General features: G+C 38.8%; 1 protein-coding gene across 2 annotated transcripts in view; it reads left to right on the forward strand.

Annotated features, from left to right (window-relative positions):
- The window catches only part of CDH2 (cadherin 2), a 215,983-nt gene that overhangs the window by 162,036 nt on the left and 28,382 nt on the right, over positions 1 to 25,565 (forward strand). For both annotated transcript variants that reach the window (XM_058692444.1, XM_058692445.1), the window contains exons 7-14: positions 2,248 to 2,420; positions 10,164 to 10,301; positions 10,977 to 11,162; positions 13,604 to 13,857; positions 15,179 to 15,321; positions 18,526 to 18,759; positions 19,053 to 19,286; positions 21,734 to 21,873. In XM_058692444.1, the coding sequence (XP_058548427.1) occupies positions 2,248 to 2,420; positions 10,164 to 10,301; positions 10,977 to 11,162; positions 13,604 to 13,857; positions 15,179 to 15,321; positions 18,526 to 18,759; positions 19,053 to 19,286; positions 21,734 to 21,873 (1,502 nt within the window). The remainder of the gene's footprint in view (positions 1 to 2,247; positions 2,421 to 10,163; positions 10,302 to 10,976; positions 11,163 to 13,603; positions 13,858 to 15,178; positions 15,322 to 18,525; positions 18,760 to 19,052; positions 19,287 to 21,733; positions 21,874 to 25,565) is intronic.

Raw genomic sequence — 25,565 nt, forward strand, 5'->3', positions numbered from 1 at the left:
GTGAAACGCAGAGAGTCTGAAAGGTAGTTGGTATTCCTGGGACCAGGCAGTGAGGTAAAGCCAAAAGCGGAAAGGGGGCTGGAGGCAGCTGTGATCGCTGCCCTGTTGACACACTGGTTATTTACTTGTGCATGACCCGAATGTCTTCTGCAGCCTGCGCTTTTCAGCTTAGTGTCATGGAAAGTGTCCTAGCCTAGAAGCAGCGATTGCCAAAGCTTCTCACCATTGTGAAGTGGTGTTTGACTAAGATTTTCGATTCTTGTACTGAAAACACTGTAGACTTCAGAAGAGCAAGCCTTAGGGGGGCCAGTTTAGTTTGGAAAACTAGTGGACATGAAAATCCGTTCAGAGAGAGATGGGAAAAGGAGAGAGGGTTTCTCCAACCTTCCTGAGATGATTTGGTGTTTAGAGGGACTTCATTAGCTATATTATTATTATTATTATTATTATTTTGATTTCGTATTAAAAAAAGCCTCAATATTTAAAATTGTGCTACGTATTATCCTTGTCATCTATATCAATTTATACCAGTAGCTCTCATGCATATGCCCAATTTATGCCTATAACTGAATATGCTTTAACTGGCATTTTTTTCTCAATCCAAATGCACTTGTCTATATCCTCAGAAAGGAAGAAGAGGTGGGGGTGAGGGGAGCCACAGGGGAGGACAGGACTGTGCGGGAAGTTCAACCATCTGTGGCTCCTTCTGAGGCACATTCTGGAGTAGCTTTCTTTGGTATTTTAAAATACTATAAAATCAAAGAATATTAAACGTATCCTTACTAAAACACAAGTCTTGTCCACATATTCTAGAGATAAAGTTTTTTTAACATGGGGAAAATTTTTTTTGGTTTAATCATTTATTTTTTTCCTCTGTTATTTCTAACTATTAAAAAGTACTGCTTCACAAAAATTGTCAAAAGTAAACCATTAAAGATATATTTATTATGCATTTCATCATGAATTTCCATTAAAGCCCCCCCACCAAATAAAAGACTCAATCTTCATGAGAAGTAGAGACGCTTCATGCATATATTTCTTGTGGTTGTTCTGTAAGAATCTTGAGTTAAACTGCATTATAATCAGTATTTTGGCTCAACATCTGGGAACATATTTTTTTTTTAACCATTCATTTGTTCATTCAACAAATGTTTGTAGGGTCTGTGCTGTGTGCTGGGCACTGTTCCAGCCCTGTGGGTAACAGCTCCGACCCTACTGGAGCTTACATTCTAGGGGAGAAGAATAAAAGGAAGCAAGGAAATATGCAATGAAGTTTTTTTTTTTAAAAATAATAAGGGTGTAGAGATGGCACATAATAAGAGCGTCTTGCTTAGAGGAGCAAACTCTGAAACGAGATTTGAATAATGTGGTCAAGACTGTGAATTCTGGGGCAAAACTATACCATGGAGAGGTTCTAAAGCAGAACTGGGCTTAGAGCACTCGTGAAGAAGGTAAGTTAGAGATGGAAAATTTTTTACTCCCGTTCTTCTAAATTTCCCACAGAACAGACCTTCCTAAATAGTAACTACTTTGCTCTCTGCTTCTAAATTACACAATTTGTGTAGCTAGTTTGAACTTATTTGGTTCTGATGCTTTGTAGATTTCCTTTCCAAAATATCTAATATAGTTGAAGTCCCTGAGTTTGTTACAGTGCTCTTGTAATCTCCTAGGAAATAAGGAACCACAATGCCAAACCCCTATTCAATGTACCAAAACAGTAACGCATGGAATGATTCCTTATGACCTGAGTAAATGGAGTGTGCCTTGTTGTGCACACAGCTTACTTTCAGAAAGTGACTTAGGCATTGAGGAGAATCATGCTCAGTGTGTCATTTCTGATGTTACTGTATAGCAGAAGAAAATATGACATAGGAAAAGGTATCAGTGGTCATAAAATACGTTGCATTCTGTATTATTGTTTGCACTTTATATGAATAAAGGTCTGAAGTGATCCTTTCTTTGAGTCGTAGAGTGAACTTGTCTTCTAAGTTATGGAAAAAATGAACCTTTATAAATGTATACATTTTTAATAGTTTTCCTTTCAAGAATTTAAACCGTGTTTTATATTTTTTAAAGTGAGTACTGTTCTTATGGGTAGCATTTTTAAACAAGTCTAAATGATTAAATGTTTGTTTTGAAGAAGTAAAATGAAGATTGATCAAAAAGGCAAATATACCTTTGAGGTATATCTATTTAGGAGACCGAAGTGAAGGGTGACCATTCATTTTCCATGTATACTGTGTCTAGGGACATACGTGATGACAGTCACTGCTATTGATGCTGATGATCCAAACGCCCTAAACGGGATGTTGAGGTACAGAATCCTGTCCCAGGCTCCAAGCACCCCTTCGCCCAACATGTTTACAATCAACAATGAGACTGGTGATATTATCACCGTGGCAGCTGGACTTGATAGAGAAGTAAGCCAACCAAAAACTATTTGAATTTGTTTTTAATCATAAAGGTACGCGGTATCACATGCAGTTTATCTCCAGGTAATAACAAATCCACAGTATTATTCAACGTCAGTTTTTTTAAAGAACTCTTGTGCTATTTTCTGCCGAACTTCACATTAGTTGAATTATGTATGCATACGGGATAAGTCATTGTTAGTCCATATAATAAATAGTGTGTAATCAACTAAGTTAATTAGATGCATCTGTATTTAACTTTTTTTTTAATTCCTGGCATTTTCTCAGTTTTCCCTCACATTCAAAGGTTTTTGTGAAGAATTAAATTAAGAATCATGCCCAAATAATGTGTGCATGAATTTAGGATAAATTTTAACATTAATATTTTTGAGAGGCCACACATAACATGTGTGTGGTGGAGTGTTTGTAGTCTCTGTGGATAGACTGGTTTTGTTAAAGGAGATTATCCCCTTTATTAAAACTTGCCCCTTAACTTTATGATTAACTTACTGAGCAGGTTTGAAGACTAGCAATGACATTAATTCCACTGACAAGGCTTTAAAGTTGTAAATGGAGAAAAACAGACTTCTGGCATAATTTTTGTTGGAAAGGCATAAAATGTTGACAGCAGTGAAATACCATGTAGTGTCACAGTCTGAGAGGGAATGGGTATTTTGGTTAATTCCAAATGTTCATCTCACTGTGACAGACCTCAACCCACTGTCCTCTTACACACCTCGACGTTTTTTGTTCATGTGATTCCTTCTACCAGGAATGCCTTGCACCTTTTTTCTTGATTTGGAACCTTCCAGTTCTTCATCTTCAGTTTAAGCCCCACTTTTATCCTTTCCTGAAAACTCTGCCCCTAATGAATCTTTTACACTCCTTATTCTGTTCTGCCCATTTTCTTAAGAGATTCTCAAGGTCATTATTGACCATCAGTAGTCATTGTTTGAAGAATTATCAAAGTGCTAACACATAGACATTTGTGCTTTGTAGATTTCTGGCTGAGCCAGCTTTTATAGTAACGAGACCTCAGATTATGTATGTCAAAAGGAAACATTATACTTACCACAATAAATAATATTGACAAGGATTTTAGGAGTTGGTTTTATGATGCTTCATTTGCCTTAGTAACATTCACTTGAATTGGATCGAAGAAAACATTGCTATTGCAATTAATTATATATGCAAGATTGTGCTAGAAACACCTTACTAAAGTAGTACGAACAATCGAGATTACTTTATTCACAACTGAACTTAGCTGAGAGCCTTACTTAGGCGTTAGATATATGCCTATTACGTTGCACCTGTTAACTTCCAGGTATCAACGATTCTTTTTCCAGGAATCTTCTGGGTTGGAAACGGTTGAAATTTAGTTTTTGCAGTAGGACTTCTGGTTCAGTGATATTTGAAACACGTATGTCTTTTCACCTCTTCCATTACTGTAGGACGTGCCATTCTTAAATGCCAGTAAACTTAGCATGGATGCATATTTTGGTATGAGAACATGGGGTATTTTTTAGTATTCTGTCTTGAGTGCCAAGTTGCACACATTCTATGTAGATTTAGCTCATCCCCCCAACATAAGTATTTCTCTTTCATCCACACTCTTCATTGTGAAATACAGAAATGGGTCTTCATCTTGTGTGCACACAGCAGTATTCTTACCTCATTCAGCCTGGCTGTTTCATGACAAGAAAGAGGCATCGAGAATTAAAGATAGTTTTACTAAAGCAGAACAACCAAATTGAAAAGCCAGAGAGACTGCGTTTAGTTTAGAGAATGGAAGCCTGAAGTCCTATGTCATCGTGGTTGAATTTATGTTGCAGTGGACAGAAGCAGCTATGCACCACCCCCTGATGAGATGGATGTGGAAATGGATTCGCAACGATAGAATCATGTGTGAGCAATAGCTTCTTGACAGTGAAATTATTAAACACAACAATGAGTTACTAGGGAAAATTATGGAAAACCTTCCATTTCTGAAAGTCATTTAACAGGAAAAAAAATGTATCTATCTCAGATGGTTTATGGTAATTCTGCCTGAGGCCAGGGATAAATTACTGTGACTTCTTCAGGCCTCGTGCAGGCCCGAGATTCTTTTATTTCTATTAGAATTCACAGTTTTCTTTCTGTCAAAAGTAATTTCAGTTGTCATTCTCCCAGGATATATGACACCTACAAGCGATTGAACTCCTAATCATTGAAATGCTTACTGAGATTCAGTTTTTTATTTTACTTCAATCTGTGGGTTTAGAAAAATATCCATTGTTCAGGTTTTCCAGGCCTAAAGCGGTACCTACCATATCTGCCAGGCTTCAGTGTTTTACCTCCACCTGACTTCTTTTTGCATCACTCGGTGGTGCCTGTTCCTGGCATTTTCTTTTCTCCACTCCTTTCTCTTTTTGGCCCATCTCGTGCCCTTCTCGGGTAGGACTACTGATGACTCACAGTCTGCTTCAGGAGGTGTAAATCCTGGCACTGCCCGTTGTGGGCTATTTGACCTTCAGTGTATTAAGCTGAAACCTCAGTCCCCAGATCTGTGAACGGGCCCAATACTATGACCTCCCTTATGGGATGGCTGTACGGGTTATGTAACACGAGGTATAAAGCATGCAGCACTGTGCCCAATTCATATTAGCTATTGTTTTCCCCTGTCGCCATCGTAAATCCAGCCTCCGCGTCTACTGGGTGGGCGCTATCACTTTTACTCCTCCTCATCCTTTTCTCATGGCAAACAAAGAATTCTACTTCTTGTTTTCCAAGCCTTCCTGTTTTCACTTGTGCTGTCAGCAACATTTTCTCCTGTGTCTCTCTGTCTTGGTCTTCCTTTCTCTACAGGTTCCTTTCTACAAACCCCACAAGTGTCTTTATAAACATGCTGTGTGTCCCCTGGGGTAAAATGGCGCTCCATCACCCATAGGATGACATCAGAGCCCGTTAACATGGCGATCCAAACACTCCGTGACATTGGTCTCAAAGCCTTCTTTGGGTCTAACCTCCTGGGATTCCTTGCTTCCTGCTGAGGAGCAAAGATGCCCGGCATTCATACAGCCACGTGCAATTCCTTGTACAAATCTGAAGCTCTGTGTTCTTCTGTTCCCGTTGTTTCCTCTGCCTGCAGATTTCCTTTCCCATCTCTGAATAGCAGGGCGATCCTCACTCTTTGAGAGTCAGTCCACAACCCCTCCCTGGTCACCCATCGTCGTCTCTGCCTTCCTGAGATATGCAAAGACTATGTTACATAGACAATATATCTGCCTTCTTGCTCCCAATATTTTGTGAGGCTGATGTGTTCCTCTTTACCCTGAACAGGAACCCCGAAGGAACCTTCACGTTCCAAGATTTTCTTCTTCGTTTCAGCACCATACTCCTCGAAAGGACAGTCCACATTCATGCTCAGCTCCCACTTCTTCCTCATCTTGAAGTATGGCTTTCTGTCTGCCTACACTACCTGGATGCACCCATGTCATGCACATATTCGCATTTTCTTGGAAGGTCCTAATACAGTGGAGCAATTAATGGTACAGACTCTGGACTCCTGAGAGACCTGGGTTCAAATCTTGTCTCTGCTACTTATGGCTGGGTGTCAGTGGGCAAACTTCCTCACCTCCCTAAGCCTTGGTTTCCTTATCTGGAAAATGAGGCTTAAAAAAAAATCGACCTGCCTTATGGGATTACTGTGAGGACTGAATAAGATAATGCATAGTGCTTAGCAGTGTGCCTGACACATAATTAATACTCAATCTCAATAAATGTTATTTTTTTCTCATCAAAGCCCTCAGAACAATGTCAGCATACAATAAACATTCAAAACAAAATTTTTATACTCCAGACACACCAGGCAGATGGTGCCATCAGCCCCATTTCACAGATGAAGGAACTGGGGCTTAGCATTTAAGAAGTTGAACAGGGCCACAAACCTGTACTTCTCCTCTAAGTTCTCATGACATTATTACTTAACAGTCCATCCCCTAACCCAGTGCATCCAAAGCAAGCTATCATTTCCTTCAACCTGCGATTCTTGATCAAGGTCCTATTTCATGGGAGCAGGGCCACGTCCCCAGTCTCCCCAAATCACGGTCTACTTGCCTTCCCGTGCCCTCCATCCAGCCACTGATAGGTTCAGTTCTCAGGTTCCTCTCATTTTACCTCCAAAATGGCTCTTGTATTCACTACTCCCTCCAGACTTTGAGGACTGGACTGGTTTGGATGCCCTTGATTCACTTCTTCGTACTCTTACTACAGTTGCTTTGTATATCTGCTCCTGTGAACCATTAGTATCTGCCTCCATCACCTAACGATATCAAGGCCATCTCTGGGTTTGTTCATTATCTTTTCCAAGGAAATACATCACCAGGCATCCAGTAGACCTTCATGAAATGTCTGCCAGATTGAATGACTGAATGCTCTCACTTCCTCATTCACTTCTATCTCTCCAGCTCAGTGTTTCAAAAGTGCACAGGTACAATGATTTCAGTTGATAATGTAGGGAAGCCTCTAGAGAAGACTAGAGACCACAGTCTTTAGATGTTCCTCCATTGAGTAGAGACTGCCAGAGTGCAAGGATCCTGTTGTGTTTATTTTTACAGTTATATTTATGGCAGGTGATGCTGGCTTTCCATTTACAGTACTTTTATAATAAATTAAGTTTTTTAAAAGGGAGTGAATGTCAAGATAAATGTTAAGTGACTCATGATATAGAAATATGAAGATATGGCAGCCTTGGAAAGATGGTGTATGAATCACTGTAGTTTGGGAAACTGAGCTAGTTTATACTCCCAGTATATGATTCAATGGAAAAAAAAATAATAGCTACCATGTAAACAAGATGTTTTTCTCCAAACCTGGAATGATTTTTATAATGTGATACAAGGTCGAGGGTTTCTCATTCATTCACTCATCTGACCACCAAGTCAAAAGCATTTATCGCTTGCTTGCTCTGTGTCAGGCATTAGACTGTATACCAGTGACACAAACGTTGACAAAGCAGGGCCCCTGAGGAGGGGCGTGTATGTGTGTCCACAGCCAGGAGGACAGACATACGGACCAATAGCAAGCCATATAATTCTGGAAACAGTGCTAGTGGTGTGTCCCGGACCGGCCAACAGCTCTGCCTCCAGGACTTTCAGAAGTCATCGAAGGTGGCTTTTCCACTTCGTGTTTTCCAGGTTCAGGGCGAAGGGAAAGGTATTCAAGCCCAGAGTTTCTCAGTGTTGGCACCCTTGATATTTTGGATCAGATAAATCTTTTCTGCGGGGCCTATCCTGTGTATCATAGGGTGTTTAGCAGCCTCCCTGACCTCTATCCATTAGAAGTCAGTAGCACTTCCCAATTGTGGCAACTAAAAATGTCCCAGGAATGGCCAGATGTCCCCTTGGGGGGGGGGGGGGGGAGACAAAATTACTTCGGTTGAGAACTACAATTCTAGCCTGAGGGGAATGCCAGATGCAGTGGCATAGTGTCACAATAGGCACCTGAATGTAAATACCAACAGCTCAAGGTGTAGGGTAAGTGGATAAAAAGGTGATATAAAGCTTTGGTAAGATAGGTGAGTCACAGGGAGAGGATGGATAGATAGCGAGCAGGTGAGTTGAGATTTTACCCATCTAGAAACAGGAAGTAAGGAAACATTTTTAAGCAAAATCCCCTCAATCAGATGTGGGATTAAGGATGGGAAGTCAAGTTCTTCTGAAACCTAAATGTCAGTCATTCCGAACCAGATGCCCAGGGACTAAATTAGTCAAGAAGCCCTAAATAGTTTGGTTGTCTAAAACAGGCTGTCATGTCTTCCTAACTAAATGTAAGAACATTTTACCAACCGAGCGTATGAAAGTGGAGATTCTATGATTTACCACGTTGGAATTTATTTGGAGAAACATTGTATTTTAGAAACAACAATGGTCTTTTGTAACTTAAGGATTCTAAAACGAACTTGAAGCAGTAGGAAATTTCACGTTTTAGCTACTGATCCCAATATTTCAGCTCAGTGGAAAATTGTATATATTATGCTTATATAATTTTAAAGTAGACATTATAATTTAAAGAGTAGACATTACAAAGAGTTGTATTTCCATACAGTATCTGTGTGAGATTTTTATTTTCTTTAACCAAAACCAAAATAAAAAAAAATTTTTTTTAATGCTCATCTGCTTCTGCAAATAGCAGTTAACAGAAATGGCATTTCAAAGTCATAACAAATTTTTATTTTCATGATTTTCAGCTGGGAAGCTGAACTGAGTGCCCTACAAAATTCTCTCACTAACCATGAGAGGATTAAGCTGAAATGACACTTGATTGGGAAAGGAAATCATTGAGAAATATTTTAGCCTACATAAACATTATGGTGAGGTGTTATGGGTTAAGAAAAATTTAAATGGTTCAAATATCACTATGCCTCTGTTTTTTGTTTTTTATTTTAATAAGTATGGTATTTTCTTTTTTAGGAAGACAAATAAATAATTAACTGCTAGAATTTGGCATTTGGGTGGACAGACACTTAAAAATCAAATATGTGGGCTTTGGCTTTTTCTCCTACTCACTTCTTCCTTGTGCTTCCCACTAACAACTAAATCACAAGCTACAATTTGTGTCTGTTCTAGCCAAGCTCCAGAAATCCTTTAAGAATGGCCATTCATAATGTTAGCTATATTTAGAATCAGGGAAAACTGTACTTTGCAGTGACAGTTTATTTTTGTATGAAGAAGTGAGTTTTGTTGTTCAGAGTGTTTTAACATGTATGAAACGACCTATATTTTTTATCTGTGTTAATTTCCACAGAGATTTCAAATGACTTTAGTAAATCATTTTGGTTAGGTTGTCCTAATATAAAGTATATTTGTCAGCTAGTGCTGTAGACTTCTCAGTCTCAAGATATTCTCTTAGATACAGTGCAGCTTAATTTGGCTCCCCATTTAGAGGTTCAATTAGGAACTTGAAAGCAGTGATATTTATTTGGTAATAATCATGTACGTGCAGATGTATGTGCATACCATCATAGGTATGTGGGCACAATGAGTATTAGGCGGAAATGGCAATCGGTTGAGTATGCAACTATTAAGTACCACTGTGTTTTGTAGTTACGACTAAGGACATAAACATAAACCCTTTAATTAGGTTTTAACTTCATTTAAGAATATATCTCTTCTATATAGTTGTGAACAGTATGTGCTAATGGGGAGTAGGACAAAATATTCTATCAAGCCTTTTAAAATAGAGAGAACATATATGAGAATATATTAAAAGAAAGCGTATGTATACCCTGTAAAATAAAATATATGTATATACGTGTGTGCGTGTGTGGGTGTATATATGTATGTATGTGTATGTATATATGTACTTACACACTTTCAAGATTTTTCATTATCCTAAACTGGGTAGAAACTAACATATGACAAGGTAAACAAACCAAATGACTGGAACGCTTGATCACAATGTCGCAAAGTTCCGAAGAGGGGAAGGTTGAGACCAAGTGGAAGTTTCAGCTTCTCTGTGAATTCACACATCTGCAATGCATCTTTTATCTTTTCCACAAATAGAGGTGAAAATATACGTCACATCTTTCTAGACAAGAACCAGACCTGTGCTTCTCAAGTTAAAGTCAACGCTATGGGAAATTTCAAGTAATGCTAATCAGAATGAATGATGCTGTGCTTTCCGTGTGTGTAATAAAGAGCCATTTACAAAACAATTGCTATGTCTTCTTGAGGAATTAGTTTCATTTAAGGTGTTATCTTTTTCTCTTTTTAGAAAGTGCAACAGTATACGTTAATAATTCAAGCTACAGACATGGAAGGCAATCCCACATACGGCCTTTCAAACACAGCTACGGCTGTCATCACGGTGACAGATGTCAATGACAATCCTCCAGAGTTTACTGCTATGACAGTAAGTATAGACTGTCATTCACAGAACTTAGGTCTGTGGTCCATTACTGAAAAGTTTTGTCATGAATTATAAATGCGTTAAATAGAGGTGTGACTTGCTCAACCTAATTATAAATTGACCACTCGCTCAGACGTTTTCTGTCACCAGGGCTTTTAAATGAGGCACCTGAGTGATTTGTTCCTTCCTAGTCTCCAAATCCACTGATGAAGTTGTTGAAACATGCTACTCGGAAGAAATGGCCTAAAAATACTTCGTGCTGTAATAACAAAATATTTACAAATACTTGGAGGTACACGAAACTGAATGGATATTACCTGACTGATTTATACAACTTTGGCAGCATACAGACACTATCTCTTGAGTAAAATGATTTCCCTCAGACAAATCCTTTTCTCCAACCCTACATGAATCACCCAGGGACTCACAAATGGACACTAATTTTAATATTAATGAAACTATAACATGATTTGGAAGAAATTTTGTCTACTGAGAAAAGTTATAGTATTTTTAAAGTCAAACATAAATGCTGTGATTACCTGCATTACTGATTTCCTCGTTGACTGTGGGTAATAAAGATTTAATGGGGCAGTAAAATCAGGGCAGCAGGGTCATCAAGACACGCTGTCCTTCACCGGTCCGCATCGCTCGTCTAACTGAGGTTTGTTTTTCTTGTAGTTCTATGGCGAGGTCCCTGAAAACAGGGTAGATGTCATAGTAGCTAATCTAACTGTGACTGATAAGGATCAGCCCCATACGCCGGCCTGGAATGCCATGTACAGAATCAGTGGCGGGGATCCTACAGGGCGATTTGCCATTCAGACAGACCCGAACAGCAATGACGGCTTAGTCACTGTCGCCAAAGTAAGTGCCACTTGGGTCACTGATCTCTCTGACAGGTCCATAGTTTATTATTTACTCTTAGGGTTGTTTTTTTTTCTTCTTTCAAACATCTTCAAACCTGGAATTAACATATTTTGGGGAATCACATTTGTTTTTTTTTTTTTTTTTAATTTTTAATATTTATTTATCTTTGAGAGAGAAGGAGAGACAGAGAATGAGCAGAGGAAGGACAGAAAGAGGGGAAGACACAGAATCCAAATCAGGCTCCAGGCTCTGAGCTGTCAGCACAGAGTCCGATGTGGGGCTCGAACTCATGAACTGTGAGATCATGACCTGAGCTGAAATCAAGAGTTGGACACTTAACTGACTGAGCCACTCAAACACCCCACATTTATTTTGTAGTTTCTGTTGAGGCTAGGTTGAGACCAACATAACTGTTCTCACATTGTCTCTAGAATATGATTGCATTTAAATCATTTGGGGCCAGTTTTAACATTCTGAAGACGGGACTGCCCTCCACAGTGTTAACGGAGTGCGCTTAGATATGTTAGTGATGTAGCACATCCTCAAGTATTAATTGATCACCAGTTGATAGCTATTAGGAAAGAGGCCCCATGCCTATTATTCTCAAGTTCCCCTTGGAGCACTGGCTCAGAGAACAAACCAGAAAATATCACAAAATTAAAATGGGTTGTGTAGGCAGAAAGAGAGCCTACATTGCAAAAACGTTGTGAATTTGCACTGCTGTTTTTAAATGCTATATTCAAGACTTAAAGAAATTAGTTCTTCTGATCTTTAATTGTCAAAAACAAAACACCCTGAGTACTGGCAGGAAGGGGCTGTTGACTGCAAGTGTAATGCATAGCTGTAATGTAAAAGGCCTTTAAAGTGAACATCTCTTCCTTCAAGCCCCCAGTGAAGAGATCTGTTCCCTTGTCTCTCATCCCAACTCTGTTAAGTGAACCCAGATGTAGGCCTTGTGTAAGTGCACGAAGGTGTCAGCTGCCTAGAATTTATGAGTGAGTAGAAGGGGAGTTTCCCCCCAGGAGGTGGGCATTGGAAATTTCTCTGAACACCCCAGAGCTGGGCCATGTGTTCGAATCCCAGGTCTGCTTTTTGTAGTGGTGTGAGCATGGCAAGTTGTTGAACCTCGCTAAGCCTCAGGTTCTTCATACAGAAAGCAGGGAAGATAATAGTACCTAAGTCATACCATTCTGAGGGATAAATGCACTTTATATGCATTGAAGGACAGAACTCTACATGAAAGTGTTAGGTCATAGACTTCTCATGCAGCAAATGAAACCACTCGAAAGAATTCTGTCTTACTTTCTGGCTTCTCCACTGTCTTGTTTAAAATAATTGACAATGGGAAGTTGAATTGGTGATTTTAGGGTGCTAGAAAAACAAACTATGCGCTTGAAGGCTTGAGGGAGTGGTCTAGGGTAGGAAATGGTGCCGTTTGTGCTAATAATGTGGCTTTCTCATTAGCTTCAGCTCTTAATCCTTCTTAGACCATCTATGACGGCATGAGAGCTCTCTAAGCTCATTTTTCAAATTCTTATGACACAGTAATACTTATCTGCACCTCCACTAGAAGATGATCGAGGGAAGTCAGGAGTGAAATGAAAGTCCAGTCTGATCACTTGACTCCTGGTAACTTTTCTATTGACAGTAGGATTCAATGGAACTTTGAAACTTAATGTTTACATTATGGGTTATTTGTGCATTACCTTCATCTAGAGTGTTGTTCTTAGAGCTGAGATTTTTACAGACCAGTAGAACACCTAAAATTCTTTTGGGAGACAGCCAGAGTTTTAGTTTGCTAAGTAAGGAAAAAACAAAAACAAGAAAAAAGCCCTTCCACATACAAACACTATTATTTTTCATAAGTGTGTGTATACATGTCTGTACTTTAAAATGTTTCAAATTATGAATGATACCTTTAAATAGAATTAAGTTTTTGCTTTATGAAAAAATAGGATTTTAATGGTTTCTGATTTTGGTTTTGGTTCTTTGTACTTCATCACAGATATAAAAGCTTTCTTGGATGAGACATGGCCTTGATACCAATGTTTGAGAATATAATCTAGACCATTGGGTTCTCACTTGACCTCAGATTATTTAGTATTTTTGATTCACGGTGCTGCTGTTAAGAATAATCAAGTTTTTAGATGTAGTTGAATAAATGCAATCAGTGCAGTAGTAATATGCATTATTTTGTGAACATAAATCTTTGAAGTACCCAAGATTTATAAATATCTTATATTAACAGGCTCAATCATGATAAATATTTTAATCATTGACCATGCTAATGCGTGTTTTCCAGAAATTTGAGAGGAACCTATGGCGTTGTGAATGAAAAATTAATGTTTTAGAAATGGAGTCTTAAAGAAGAATAAACTGCAGAATGCAAATATTCTTATTTCCTGCAAAAATATGGTTTCCTTTTTTTTTCCCCCCAGCCAATTGACTTTGAAACAAATAGGATGTTTGTCCTTACTGTTGCTGCTGAAAATCAAGTGCCATTAGCCAAGGGTATTCAGCACCCACCTCAGTCAACTGCAACCGTGTCTGTCACAGTTATTGATGTGAATGAAAACCCTTATTTTGCCCCAAATCCCAAGATCATTCGCCAAGAAGAAGGCCTTCATGCTGGTACCATGTTAACAACATTTACTGCTCAGGATCCTGATCGATATATGCAGCAAAATATTAGGTATCAAATGCTATTTGTGGCATTCTTAAAAATTTACTTTATGTTGTATGCTGTGCACAAAATTTACTTACCATTTGAATAAAATATTTGAACTGGAACCCAAACTACTTATTACAAAAATTTTTTTTAATTCCTTGATGAAGCTTCCTCTCAGTAAATAGATCAATGAGTATATTAGATAGGAAATAGAAGAATAGATCTACTCGTGTAATTATTTGGAGAAAAAAATGTTCTCTGCCTCTTTTTTTTGTCCACCCCCTTTTATCTTTGTATATTTCATAATCATTTAGCCTGTGCTATTGTACCAAATACTGCAAAAAGTTTTCACTGTGAGTAAACAGGGGACTCTCAGAGGCTGTAACATTTATCCCTTCCGCATACGTCAGAAAAAAAAGAAAACCCATGCCAAAAACAAGATATAAGAGCTAATTATTTTTGCCTCTTACCTGTACGGTAATTATAGGACTTATAAAACATATCTGTAAAGATTTCCAACCTCAGCACAATCTAATTTATCCTTCCTGATGAGGGAGTAGGTCGTTGGCAGAGCACAGCCCACATGACTGTTATCCATTGCTGGTGATGATAATTTTTTAAATTAGCTCATATTTTATTTAACTTCTTTCAGAACTGCTGCTAACAGATAATTGCATATCTTCCACATTTCTCTATACGTTGACATCAAGATAGAGAAATAGCTAATTAATAATAGGTGTATTGAACTCCTACAACTTTTTACCTTTCAACATGCAGGATATTTTTTCCAATCTGGATATTGGTTATCTGAGCTTGAAAATTTTACTCTCCACCCAGAATAAAAAAGGAGTTTAAGTTGATAAACCTACTGATACATATAAATCTACTTTATATAGACTCAGATGGTGGGACTTTTCTGAAGAGTGTAGTTCTGACTACAGTTTGGCCCCGTGGGGAAGGTCATGATGGGGATAGGAATGTAGGCGTGTCCCCACTATGACCTCATCAACACCATGATGATTTGGTGTTTTGGGTGTGTTCCATGATAGAAAATTCAACTTCTATTTATAATGTCTCTTAAGTCCTATACTTTAGGGCTACTGTTTAATTAGAAGGTATAGTTGAACTATTTTATTGGGATCATTCTTATCCATTAAACTAGACAAGAGACAAGAGTTTAACCACTGCAACAGAAATACTTTTCCATGCTAAAGCTGTATTTTCAACCAATATCTACAAAAACGCAAATTAATGGGCTGGTCGACATTTGGAATTAAACCTGTAAAATAGGCATTATTTCTTACGTATATTAAAATATTTACTTACTAAAGCTTTCCTTTTGTAGATACACAAAATTGTCTGATCCTGCCAATTGGCTAAAAATAGATCCTGTGAATGGGCAAATAACAACAATTGCTGTTTTGGACAGAGAATCACCAAACGTGAAAAATAATATATATAATGCCACTTTCCTTGCTTCTGACAATGGTACGTAATTAAACATGGTCATTGTATTACCCTGTATGTTGTTAAATAGTGCCTCATCATGAATGCATCATCAGGAAACGAGCTTTTCTATGAAACCCGATTGTCTAGAAAACTGACCTTTTTTAAGCTAAGGCCCCTACTTCTATTTTTTGTTTCCACTGGGTTTTCTCACATATTCCTTGTCTTCTGTAATGAATGTTCCCAACATCGATATGTCTTGCATAGTGCCTAGTACTGTGATGACAAACATTTGTATTTCTTCTGCCCTGCTATACAATGATGCCTCGTTGCTACAAGTTGAGGGTAGCCTCAATGCCTCCATGGCATTGTTTTTTTTTTGAGGTGATCTTTTTACGCTTCTTATGGTCAGTCTATTTGCCGACATCAGTTGGCCTGTCTCTAGCCTTTTTGTCTCTTTGTAATTCTCTGCCTCTCGTCTGCCTTGGCATAGGAAACTCTTAATTTCATGCACAAATTGAAATAAGTGAGTACAACACATTTTTGTGTGTTCATTTTGGAACATATAGTCTAGCACCTTTTTTTCCCCCTTTCTGGGTTTCTGCTGGATTTTAAATGATTGAAATTAATAGATAGCTGCCTTCTTCTTCTTTTTCTTCTTCTTCTTCTTCTTCTTCTTCTTCTTCTTCTTCTTCATCGTCTTCTTCTTCTTATTTTTTTAGTTATATAAGACAAAAATGGCTTACATAAATCTGGTGATGGATTTGTTTTGCTTTGTTAGCTCTCAATATGACATGTGTTTAAGAGTGCAAGCTCTGAGAGTCTGCCTGGCTACCTGAATCCAGACTCCAGGTCTACCACTTTCTAACTTTGTGATTAGCAATAAGATTTTAAATGTATTCAATTTCCTTTTTCTCTTTTTTTTAATTTTTTAAGTTTATTTATTTATTTATTTATTTATTTACTGAGAGAGAGCACATGCACTCTATGCAGGGGAGGGGCATCGAGAGAGGCAAAGAGAGAATCCCAGCTGTTAGCACAGAGCCCAATGTGGGGCTTGATCCCACGAACTGTGAGATCATGACCTGAGCCGAAATCAAGAGTCAGATGCCTAACCAATTGAGCCACCCAGGTATCCCTCCTTTTTCTCTTAAATAGGGATAATGGTAGCAGCATCTAACTCCTACTAGTGTATGGAAGAATATAAAGTGGCTTGTACCCATAAAGTCTTTAAAACAGTGCCTGACCTTGTTGGGATGAGCACTGGATGTTGTATGTAAGCCAATCTGACAATAAATTGTATTCATAAAAGATAATAATAGTAAAAAATAAAACTGCCTGACATAAACACTCAAGTAAATATTTCCGTTACATGTTAATAGTTTTAAAACTGAATCATAACCATATTTTAAAATCATTTAAAATATGTGTGCTATACTGTGAATGCAAGCATCTCATAAAACTAGAAGGCTTCAATTTGGTGGTCAAGAAGCACAGTTTGAAAAATGTTACCCATCAACACTTCTGATAAGAACAGTTTTGATGGACCATTCTGGATCTTACATAATAAGATTCAGTGAGATTGGTATCTATCATAAATCCACATGGTGACAAGCTCAAAGCAATATTTCTTATCGTTTCTAATATCAGACCCACTGTTCACATATTTAGAGTTGAAACGTAGTAGGGACAGCTTTTGCCACTGCACATCAGAGCTCGGCCTTAGTGTCTGTTTTATGGTCTCACTGCACGTAAGGGGTAGCTTCCCTCCATGAGGGAACTTAAAGCGATATATCTTGCACTATTATGTTGAGATTTAAAGGGCTATAAAATTATATGTGTGAATGTTAGTTGTGAGTTACAACAAGATTTGTCATTCACCAAGGTGGATTTTTTTCTAATTGAAAGGGTGTTTGGGATGCGAGAGAAGTAGTTGGTTGCATCTCTGTGTAGTTCTGATGCTTTGCAAATGCACTTGACTCTAAATCAAGGCTGGATGTGGAGCCCCAGGTCCACTCCTTAATGACTGGGCAAGGTTTTATACTCTCTGTGCCTTGGTTTCATTACTGAGAAGTTGTTTTTGCGTCTTGCCTATTCTATAAAGTTGTTATGAGAGTCAAATAATAGTACACGTGATAATGAGTGTGAAAGGTCTTCAAACTGTGGAGTATCCCAGAGCTCCTGGTGCTATGGTCATTATTAGAATATTGTCCGCAGCCCCCGTGTCCCCCCACCTCTGTTCTCTCTGCTTTCAGCACCATCTATAGCCTCAGACAGGTCCATAGAGATTTCTCCTTGCCTCTTCCTCAGCATGTATGTGTGCACCTTCCTAATTGCATGTTCTTGGCTGGGTCACTTAAACCTCTGGGTGTCTGAATTATAATCTTAACATTTTTTTATATTTCTATTTTACTATATTTAATGTCTATTATGTAATTACACTAAATACAATAATTATGTCACTATATATAATAATATAACATCATAAATACGTATAATCTCACAGAGGCTAAATTATCACAAAACGTAGTAGAGAAATCTTTAGGGTGGGTTTAGGGTCAGGCAGTCCCATCTTTAGGAGCAACCGCAGCCCTTACAGGAGTGTGTGACCATGAGCAGTTGACACAGTCTTGGGTTCCCAATCCGTTCAAATGTACTTCATAGGATTACAATGAAATAATGTATATAAAACAGCCTAACACTTGGTCAGGCAGGTAGTACCATTTCTCTTCTCCATAGCATTTCTTCCCGAGATGAGGTCTGTGGGTCTGTGTTTCCTGTAGATTAAATATTTCATGGCTGTGTTGAAGCTTTAAAGGAAATCTCATGCTCTTTCATGCATATGTCTTAGTCCTCCATCAAGAGTAGGGTCCAAAAGATCATGAGCCCCATGTTCTGCTTCTCTTGTGTTCCCCACAGTGCCTAGAGGAGCGTGGTAGACAAAAGGCCCAGAGTTAACGGACAGCGACAGCAGGGCAGGTGTAGAAGCACACTCTGCAGGGGTGCCATGCATTGTCACAGGGCTCAGTCCTGCACCCCAACAGTGGCAGCTCCGGGTCATGCTAGGAAGGAAGCAAGAAGTGGCCTTGTTGGAGAAACAGTGTGCCAGAGGCTGTGGCTACTAGATTTTTCCAAGGTTATACAACAGTAAGGGCAAGCAGGCTAGAAACTTGGAGGATTCCACCGTAATGGAGACTCGTGGGAAAGAATTGCTCAGTATTGGTTTGTGATTTTTCTCCTTTTAAGGAATCCCCCCTATGAGCGGAACGGGAACCCTGCAGATCTATTTACTTGATATTAATGACAATGCCCCTCAAGTGTTACCTCAAGAGGCAGAGACTTGCGAAACTCCAGACCCCAATTCAATTAACATCACAGCACTTGATTATGACATCGATCCAAATGCTGGACCATTTGCTTTTGATCTTCCTTTGTCTCCAGTCACTATTAAGAGAAATTGGACCATCACTCGGCTTAATGGTAAGAACAGGTTAATTATTTGACTATATGTGCAGTTGAGAGGTTTTGAAGCCTGATATGAAAAGTTAATTTTAGGTGCCTTATAATCTTCTCATTAAATATATTTTAAAAGCTACTTAAAGTTAAATAAGATATTAAAAGCTTCCACAGCTTTAAAAAAACCTTCATAATGCAGCATAGTTGTATTGCTCACTATATGCTGTTACGTAGTAAATGCAGTTCTCGAATATCCTGCGTGTTTTTATCGTATTATGTATTAACTACCAACTTTTTTTTTTCCTTTTTTCGTGTAGGTGATTTTGCTCAACTTAATTTGAAGATAAAATTTCTGGAAGCTGGGATATATGAAGTTCCAATCATAATCACAGATTCGGGTAATCCTCCCAAGTCAAATATATCCATCCTTCGCGTGAAGGTCTGCCAGTGTGACTCCAATGGGGACTGCACCGATGTGGACAGAATTGTGGGTGCAGGGCTTGGCACAGGAGCCATTATCGCCATCCTCCTTTGCATCATCATCCTGCTCAGTAAGTAGTTGTATTGTCTCTTGGATTTTATTTTATTATTTTTTTTTTATTTGTTTTTTTTTTTACGTTTATTTTTGAGAGACGGAGTGAGACAGAGCACGAGCTGGGGAGGGGCAGAGACAGGAGGAGACACAGAATCTGAAGCAAGCTCCAGGCTCTGAACAAGGGTTCAGCACAGAGCCCGATGCGGGGCTCGAAGCTGCGAACCATGAGATCATGACCTGAGCCGAAGTCAGATGCTCAACTGACTGAGCCACCCAGGCGCCCCAGGATTTTATTTTTTTTAATGTTTTTTATTTATTTTGAGAGAGAGAAAAAGGGAGAGAGCAGGAGAAGGGCAGCGAAAAGATGGAGAGAGAGACTCCCAAGCGGGCTCTGCACTCACAGCCCGATGCAGAGCTCGAACCCCCGAACCTTGAGATCATGAGCTGAGCGGAAATCAAAGAGTTGGCTGCCTAACTGACTGAGCCACTCAGGTGCCCCTGTCTCTTGGGTTTTAAATTCTTTTCCCACCCTAGATGTTTTGGAAAGTAACTTTTTGCTGTTTACCTTTCAAAACAATCTAACCACTCTCTTCAACCAAGAGCACTTTCTTGCCAAGTTGTATATGGGGCAGTCAGGTCCACTTCCGAGAGAGAAAAACCCTGAGCACTGTTTCAAGCACTTACATGTTTGCAGCAAACCCAGCCAGTGCACCCCTCTCATGCCCCATTGCCGTTTTCTGGCACTGATGGCTTGGTGAGCTGTAGCAAACTCTTTTCATAGGAAAATGTTAAACCATCTTAGCTAAGTTTGAGCACTCATGATTTGAGTATGAATTTATGACACGGAGTTGATGATTTAGGAAAATAAGTATATTGCTCTCCTTAGCTTTCCTTTGCATAAAGCGCAGTCAGCAGCTAACTCCAGTCATGCAGGGATCAAGGTATTTGTTTCTGAAGGGCTACGTAAAATAGTGAGAGATTATACTTCATACAGCACATTTGATAATAGAAATGATTACACAGCTCAATAAATTGTCTGTCTTTAGAGCAAGTCTAGATTAAGGAACTGCTCCTTTTTCAGATACTTTGCAATCTTTTGTTCAATGGAATGCAAGAAATTAACCACTGGAAAGTCCTTGAGGAGCCCCTTCTAAGCATGCAGGTTAAAAGGATAAATTGCCTGGCCCTGTGTTTTATTGTTAAATAGCAGTAGGACTTAGTTTATTGTGTGATCATGCTACACACCAATCACTTTCTTGAAAATGTTGGCCATTTCTTTTATGTTTTCTCCATTTACAAGTGTTCTGGTAATTTAGAATTCTGTCCCTTTATTCTAAGCAATTACCATAGAAGCCTGAGCATTTTTTACTTCCTGTGTGGAGACTACTTTGACTATAATTTGAAACCTGCATTGCTGTACTAATAATCCACTTGCTAGATTTAGCCCTGGAACAATGGCAAATGAGATCATGTATCTGGCTTTAAAAGGAGGATATTTACTTTTATGGCCAATAATAAAAATGTGCTCAAATAGGAGTCATTAAATCTCTTGCTTCAGGATGTAAACTGATATCCTCAGATTTTAGAGAGAATGCGCTCTTCGATGTGCACTTAGGGACATGTTTCCATTTGAACTAAAATGTGGCATATATGCCAACCTTATCAGGAAAGACTTCGACCTGATGGACTTTGGCATAAGGGGTGACTAGCATTTTGAAGGAAAATGAATTGGTGCTGATTTTAACGTCAACCCTCTGGAAGATTCATGGTGCCAGATCTGGCACAAAAATGTAAAGCCTGAAAGCCTGATGTTATTTCAGTGCACCAACGAATCCCGTCGGCTTCTTAACCTGAAACGTGCAGTTTAATAGGAGCGGGAATGCAGAATGGTGTAGTAGAAAAGCACAGCCTTTGGGAGCCCAAAATCCTCAAGATCCAATTGGCGATCCAGTTCCGATTTACTCCCCAAGTCATCCTGGCAAGCACTTACCTTCCTTGGGGAGTACTGTTCCCTCTGATTTCCGAGGGTATAATGATGGCCCGAGCAACCTCAGTGAAATAGCAGTTACATAATAAGTAACAATTTAACTTACTATTGTTTGTTGGTTTAGAATTTACAAGCCCTTATATTAGGAGTATCCTATCCTCCAGCAAGCAGAAGGGAGAGATGGAAATGGTTCCCATCCCCATCTGTAAATGATAATATTGAGGATGGACATTTCGCCAGTGAGTTCAAAGGACACCAGGTTCTGGAACCCAGGGTTTCACACTCAATACCCAGTGCTTGAACCCTGCTTTGTCTTCTGTCTCTTCACGGGAGGCCAGAAAGAGATAAGAGAGAGGAAGCTGCATTACAAGCTTTTGACCCATATAAGTGTGTTAGTGGTATTAAAGGCTATGATGAGAAAAGTCATGTTTTAAAAGCTATGACATTATGCTGTTTTTTACCCTTTTTCCACCTAGTCCTCGTTCTGATGTTTGTGGTATGGATGAAACGCCGGGATAAAGAGCGCCAGGCCAAGCAACTTTTAATTGATCCAGAAGATGATGTAAGAGATAATATTTTAAAATATGATGAAGAAGGTGGAGGAGAAGAAGATCAGGTGAGCTATATTTTAAACCTTTAAAATGGAATTTTGTGATCCTATAATCTCAGTGGTAGAACAGATGTTAATATATACAGTAAGAAAATGGTATCAAGGTTCCTTTGCTTATCACATTATCAAATACTTGGTGGGAATTCTTCCCTAGGTGTCCTTCACATTTCTTGAATTTTTTTTTTCAAAGTGCCAGATGTCACTGTATTTATTTTGTAAGAATATCACTAACATTGTTTCAAGGAGCTAGGACTTAAACCCAGCTTCAGTTAAAATAATGCTAATAAAAATGTGTCTCTTTATATGTCCCCTTCATTGGATACCCAAAATAGAAGTAAAAGTGGCTTCTACAATGGGAAGTATATAGTACATCTACTATATACACAAGAAAAGCACTAGATAATTCATTCTACAAATATTTACCAAGCAAGTTCAATATTCCGGACACTATTTTGGTCACTGGGGATATGGAAGTGGGAAAAGTCAGCAAATATTTGCCCTCAAGAATCTTACATTCTTGAGAAGTATTTGAAATTAGAGACAATAATTTCTAGTTCACCTTTGTATCTGTAGTGTCTTTCATGATGCCTGGCTCATAGTAGTTGCTCAACAAATGTTGAAGTTCCCATCTGGCTATAAAATAGCATGAGCTTCTGTATCACTGTGTACATGGGGCACCGTATATGCATTCAGAGTTGAGAGTGACCAGAAGGGGAAACACAAAGATTTTTATGTGCAGATTTTAGGTATTATCCCAGCTAACACTTAGAATGCCTGCACATACCAGGCATTCTACCAAGTACATTATATGCTATTATCTCTTAAATCTTTGAAACTTGTGATACTATTCTATGAAAGTCTCTACTTTTGTGATAGAAAACAGAGCTAAAGGTGATGGGACTCTCAAAAACAAGTAAGAAGTGATAGATACAGGGTTTGAATCCAGGTCTGTCTGATGTCACAGCCTAAACTAACTGCTCTGATATAGCTCCTCTTGCAATTACCTGGAAGATACTAATGTAATCCACAAGACATCACCATGACAAGCATTTTTTTTTAGATACTTTGTTAATTAGGTTATTTCCATGTACAAATGCAAACTTTGGGGCTGTGGTCAAAAAAAGAGCCCAGAGGGGCACCTGGGTGGCTCAATCGGTTGAGCATCCGACTTCAGCTTGGGTCATCATCTTGTGGTCCATAAGTTCGAGCTCCATGTCAGGCTCTGTGCTGACAGCCCAGAGCCTGGAGCCTGCTTTGGATTCTGTGTCTCCCTCTCTCTGCCCCTCCCCCGTTCACGGTCTGTTCTGTCTCTCAAAAATGAATAAACGTTAAAAAAAAAATGTTTTTAATAAAAATAAATAAATGAATAAATAAGAACCAGAATTCTTGGGTCTTGGATCATTATCAGTAAATTCAAATCTACTTTGTCTTAAATATACATGTAGACATTTGTGATATGACTGTTAACTTGAATAAAAGCAAATTTTCGTGAACATATTTTCTCTTCTCTACTCATTTGAGGAAATGATGTATCACTTTTTGTTTTACAAAGCAGTTCACATCCTTGTTGTGTTCAGTCTTTATGGCAACCCGTTAGAGTTTTCTATTTTACACTTGTAGCAAGTTGTGTGATTTGCTCTCAGAGTTTGTAACTGGCAAAGCCAGAACTGAGACCCACGTTTTCTGATTCCAGATTCCATGCTTGGTTTACAGAACCTCAACTCTTGCATTTAGAAGAGATGCTTATTAAAATATGTTGAAAACTTGACTCATGTGTAAAGCTGCTTTGAATACTGACTAATTAAAGTGGCTCTATAAATATGCCCCAGGGTTTCTTGCTTATAAATGTCTTCGGATATTAAAATTCATGTTTGGCTTAATCCTTAATTAATCTATCCTTTCACTTTCCTGAGCTATGTTCAAGATCAGCAAACGTGTATCGATCACATTACCTCCTAAGTCTACTCTCTGTATTTTAATTTTTTATGTCATTGTGCATAACTTTCTAGGCATAAATCAAAACCCAACTCCGTGAAGCTTCAGTATAAATAGTACTAACTGGAAGGCCAGCAGTCATAATGGGATCTTGTGTAGAATTGGAGGCCCAGAGGCAAGAGGCAAGATCGTTCTCTACATCTGAGAGTTTGGATCAAGGCACTCACTGCCACCTGATCTGCCTCTCTTTCTCCCTCCTCCCGTCCAGTCCCTTTGAGAAATTGTTCCATGAGGTTTTATTGTTGTAGTTATTTTAGGAAGGACTGATTTCCTTTATTGACTTTATCCACATAGATTGATTCTTGAGATCAAATAGTCGAAGTTATCTATTGCCACATTTATTAAAATCATCACCATAAATCTTCAGCCTCTTCTTTTACTGCCCTCTGAAGTTTCCTTTGCCCCTAGCTAAGCTTTTAGGCATGAATGTTTCGTTTCCTACTCACTTCCCCAATAATCCAAGGATTTTTCTGGAACGTTCTCTATATTGTCTTCTGTGTCTAGTATCTTTATTTAGTATTGGCCTTGCGATGGTATCTCTTGGTAGCCACTTGGTTCTTTGGTGCCATGCTCATCTAGATCAGAAGCCTGTGTCCATCGTGGTGTCTGTGTTATGATTTCCACTTGCAGTCCTCATTATAGAGAAAGCTGTGAGAAAGTTACGTAACGGGCTTTTTATTTATTGTATGATTTACCTCATAACAGCAGAATAAAATATGCCCTGTAGGAATGCTACACCGAGGGTTCTGTCTCTTCTACCTCTGAAGCGGTTCGTGAAATCCATTTGCTTATCTCCATCACCAAGGCCACTGCCTTCACTTAGAATCATCACTGTTCCGCAATAGCATCCTAATGAGTTTCCTGTCTCTGGTGTCACACCCCCATCAGCTCTCTGTCAGTTATCAAATCCGGACTTCCTCTTCAGCCTGACAGGGCTTTGGCCCTTTGGTGCACACCCTTAGCGAGCAGATAGAGGGTTGTGGAAAGACTTGTAGACACTCCCTCAAGATGTGAATCTGTCAAGCTTGTCCACTCGTGGCCACTAAAGTTTTCTTGCAAGTCTGAATGATTTGTCCTCATGTTCCTCTCCCTACCTTTCTTGTTGTTGTTCAGGACATAGTTTCTAAAAATATTGTATTTATTGGCTTTAGTGCTTCCTTTTTATTGAAGTGTAGTTGACACAGAATGCTATATAGTTTCAGGTGTACAACATAACGATTTAACAAGTCTTTGTGTTCTACTGTGCTTATCACACGTGTAGCTGCCATCTGTCACCATCCAACGCTGTTACAATACTATTGACTATATATACTCCCTGTGCTGTAACTTTTATCCCTATAACTTATTCATTCCATAACTAGAAGCCTGTACCTCCTTAATCACAGAATCCACTCTCTCCTTTTCCAGAGATAAAAGCAACAATAGGTCTTATTTTTCTTAGAAAGAGCTTGTTAGCTTCTTTATTTTTATTCAGTGGACCCCATTATGTTCTCAGTTATCTTATGGTTTCAAAAATCTGTGATGTGGTAACTTACCTGGCTTATTCTTTGTATTAGAATGTGAATAATAGTCCCATGAGTTCCTATATCCCAACGAGAAGCAGAAGGCTTCTTATAAGGTTTAAGAATGTAACCAACCATGCATATCAATAAAAGCATTTCCAGCACCCGGGAGCCTCTCTTGTATCCCCTGCCAGGAAGGAT

The sequence above is a fragment of the Neofelis nebulosa genome, chromosome 11 (genome assembly GCF_028018385.1).
Source record: "Neofelis nebulosa isolate mNeoNeb1 chromosome 11, mNeoNeb1.pri, whole genome shotgun sequence".
Classification (NCBI taxonomy): Eukaryota; Metazoa; Chordata; class Mammalia; order Carnivora; family Felidae; genus Neofelis; species Neofelis nebulosa.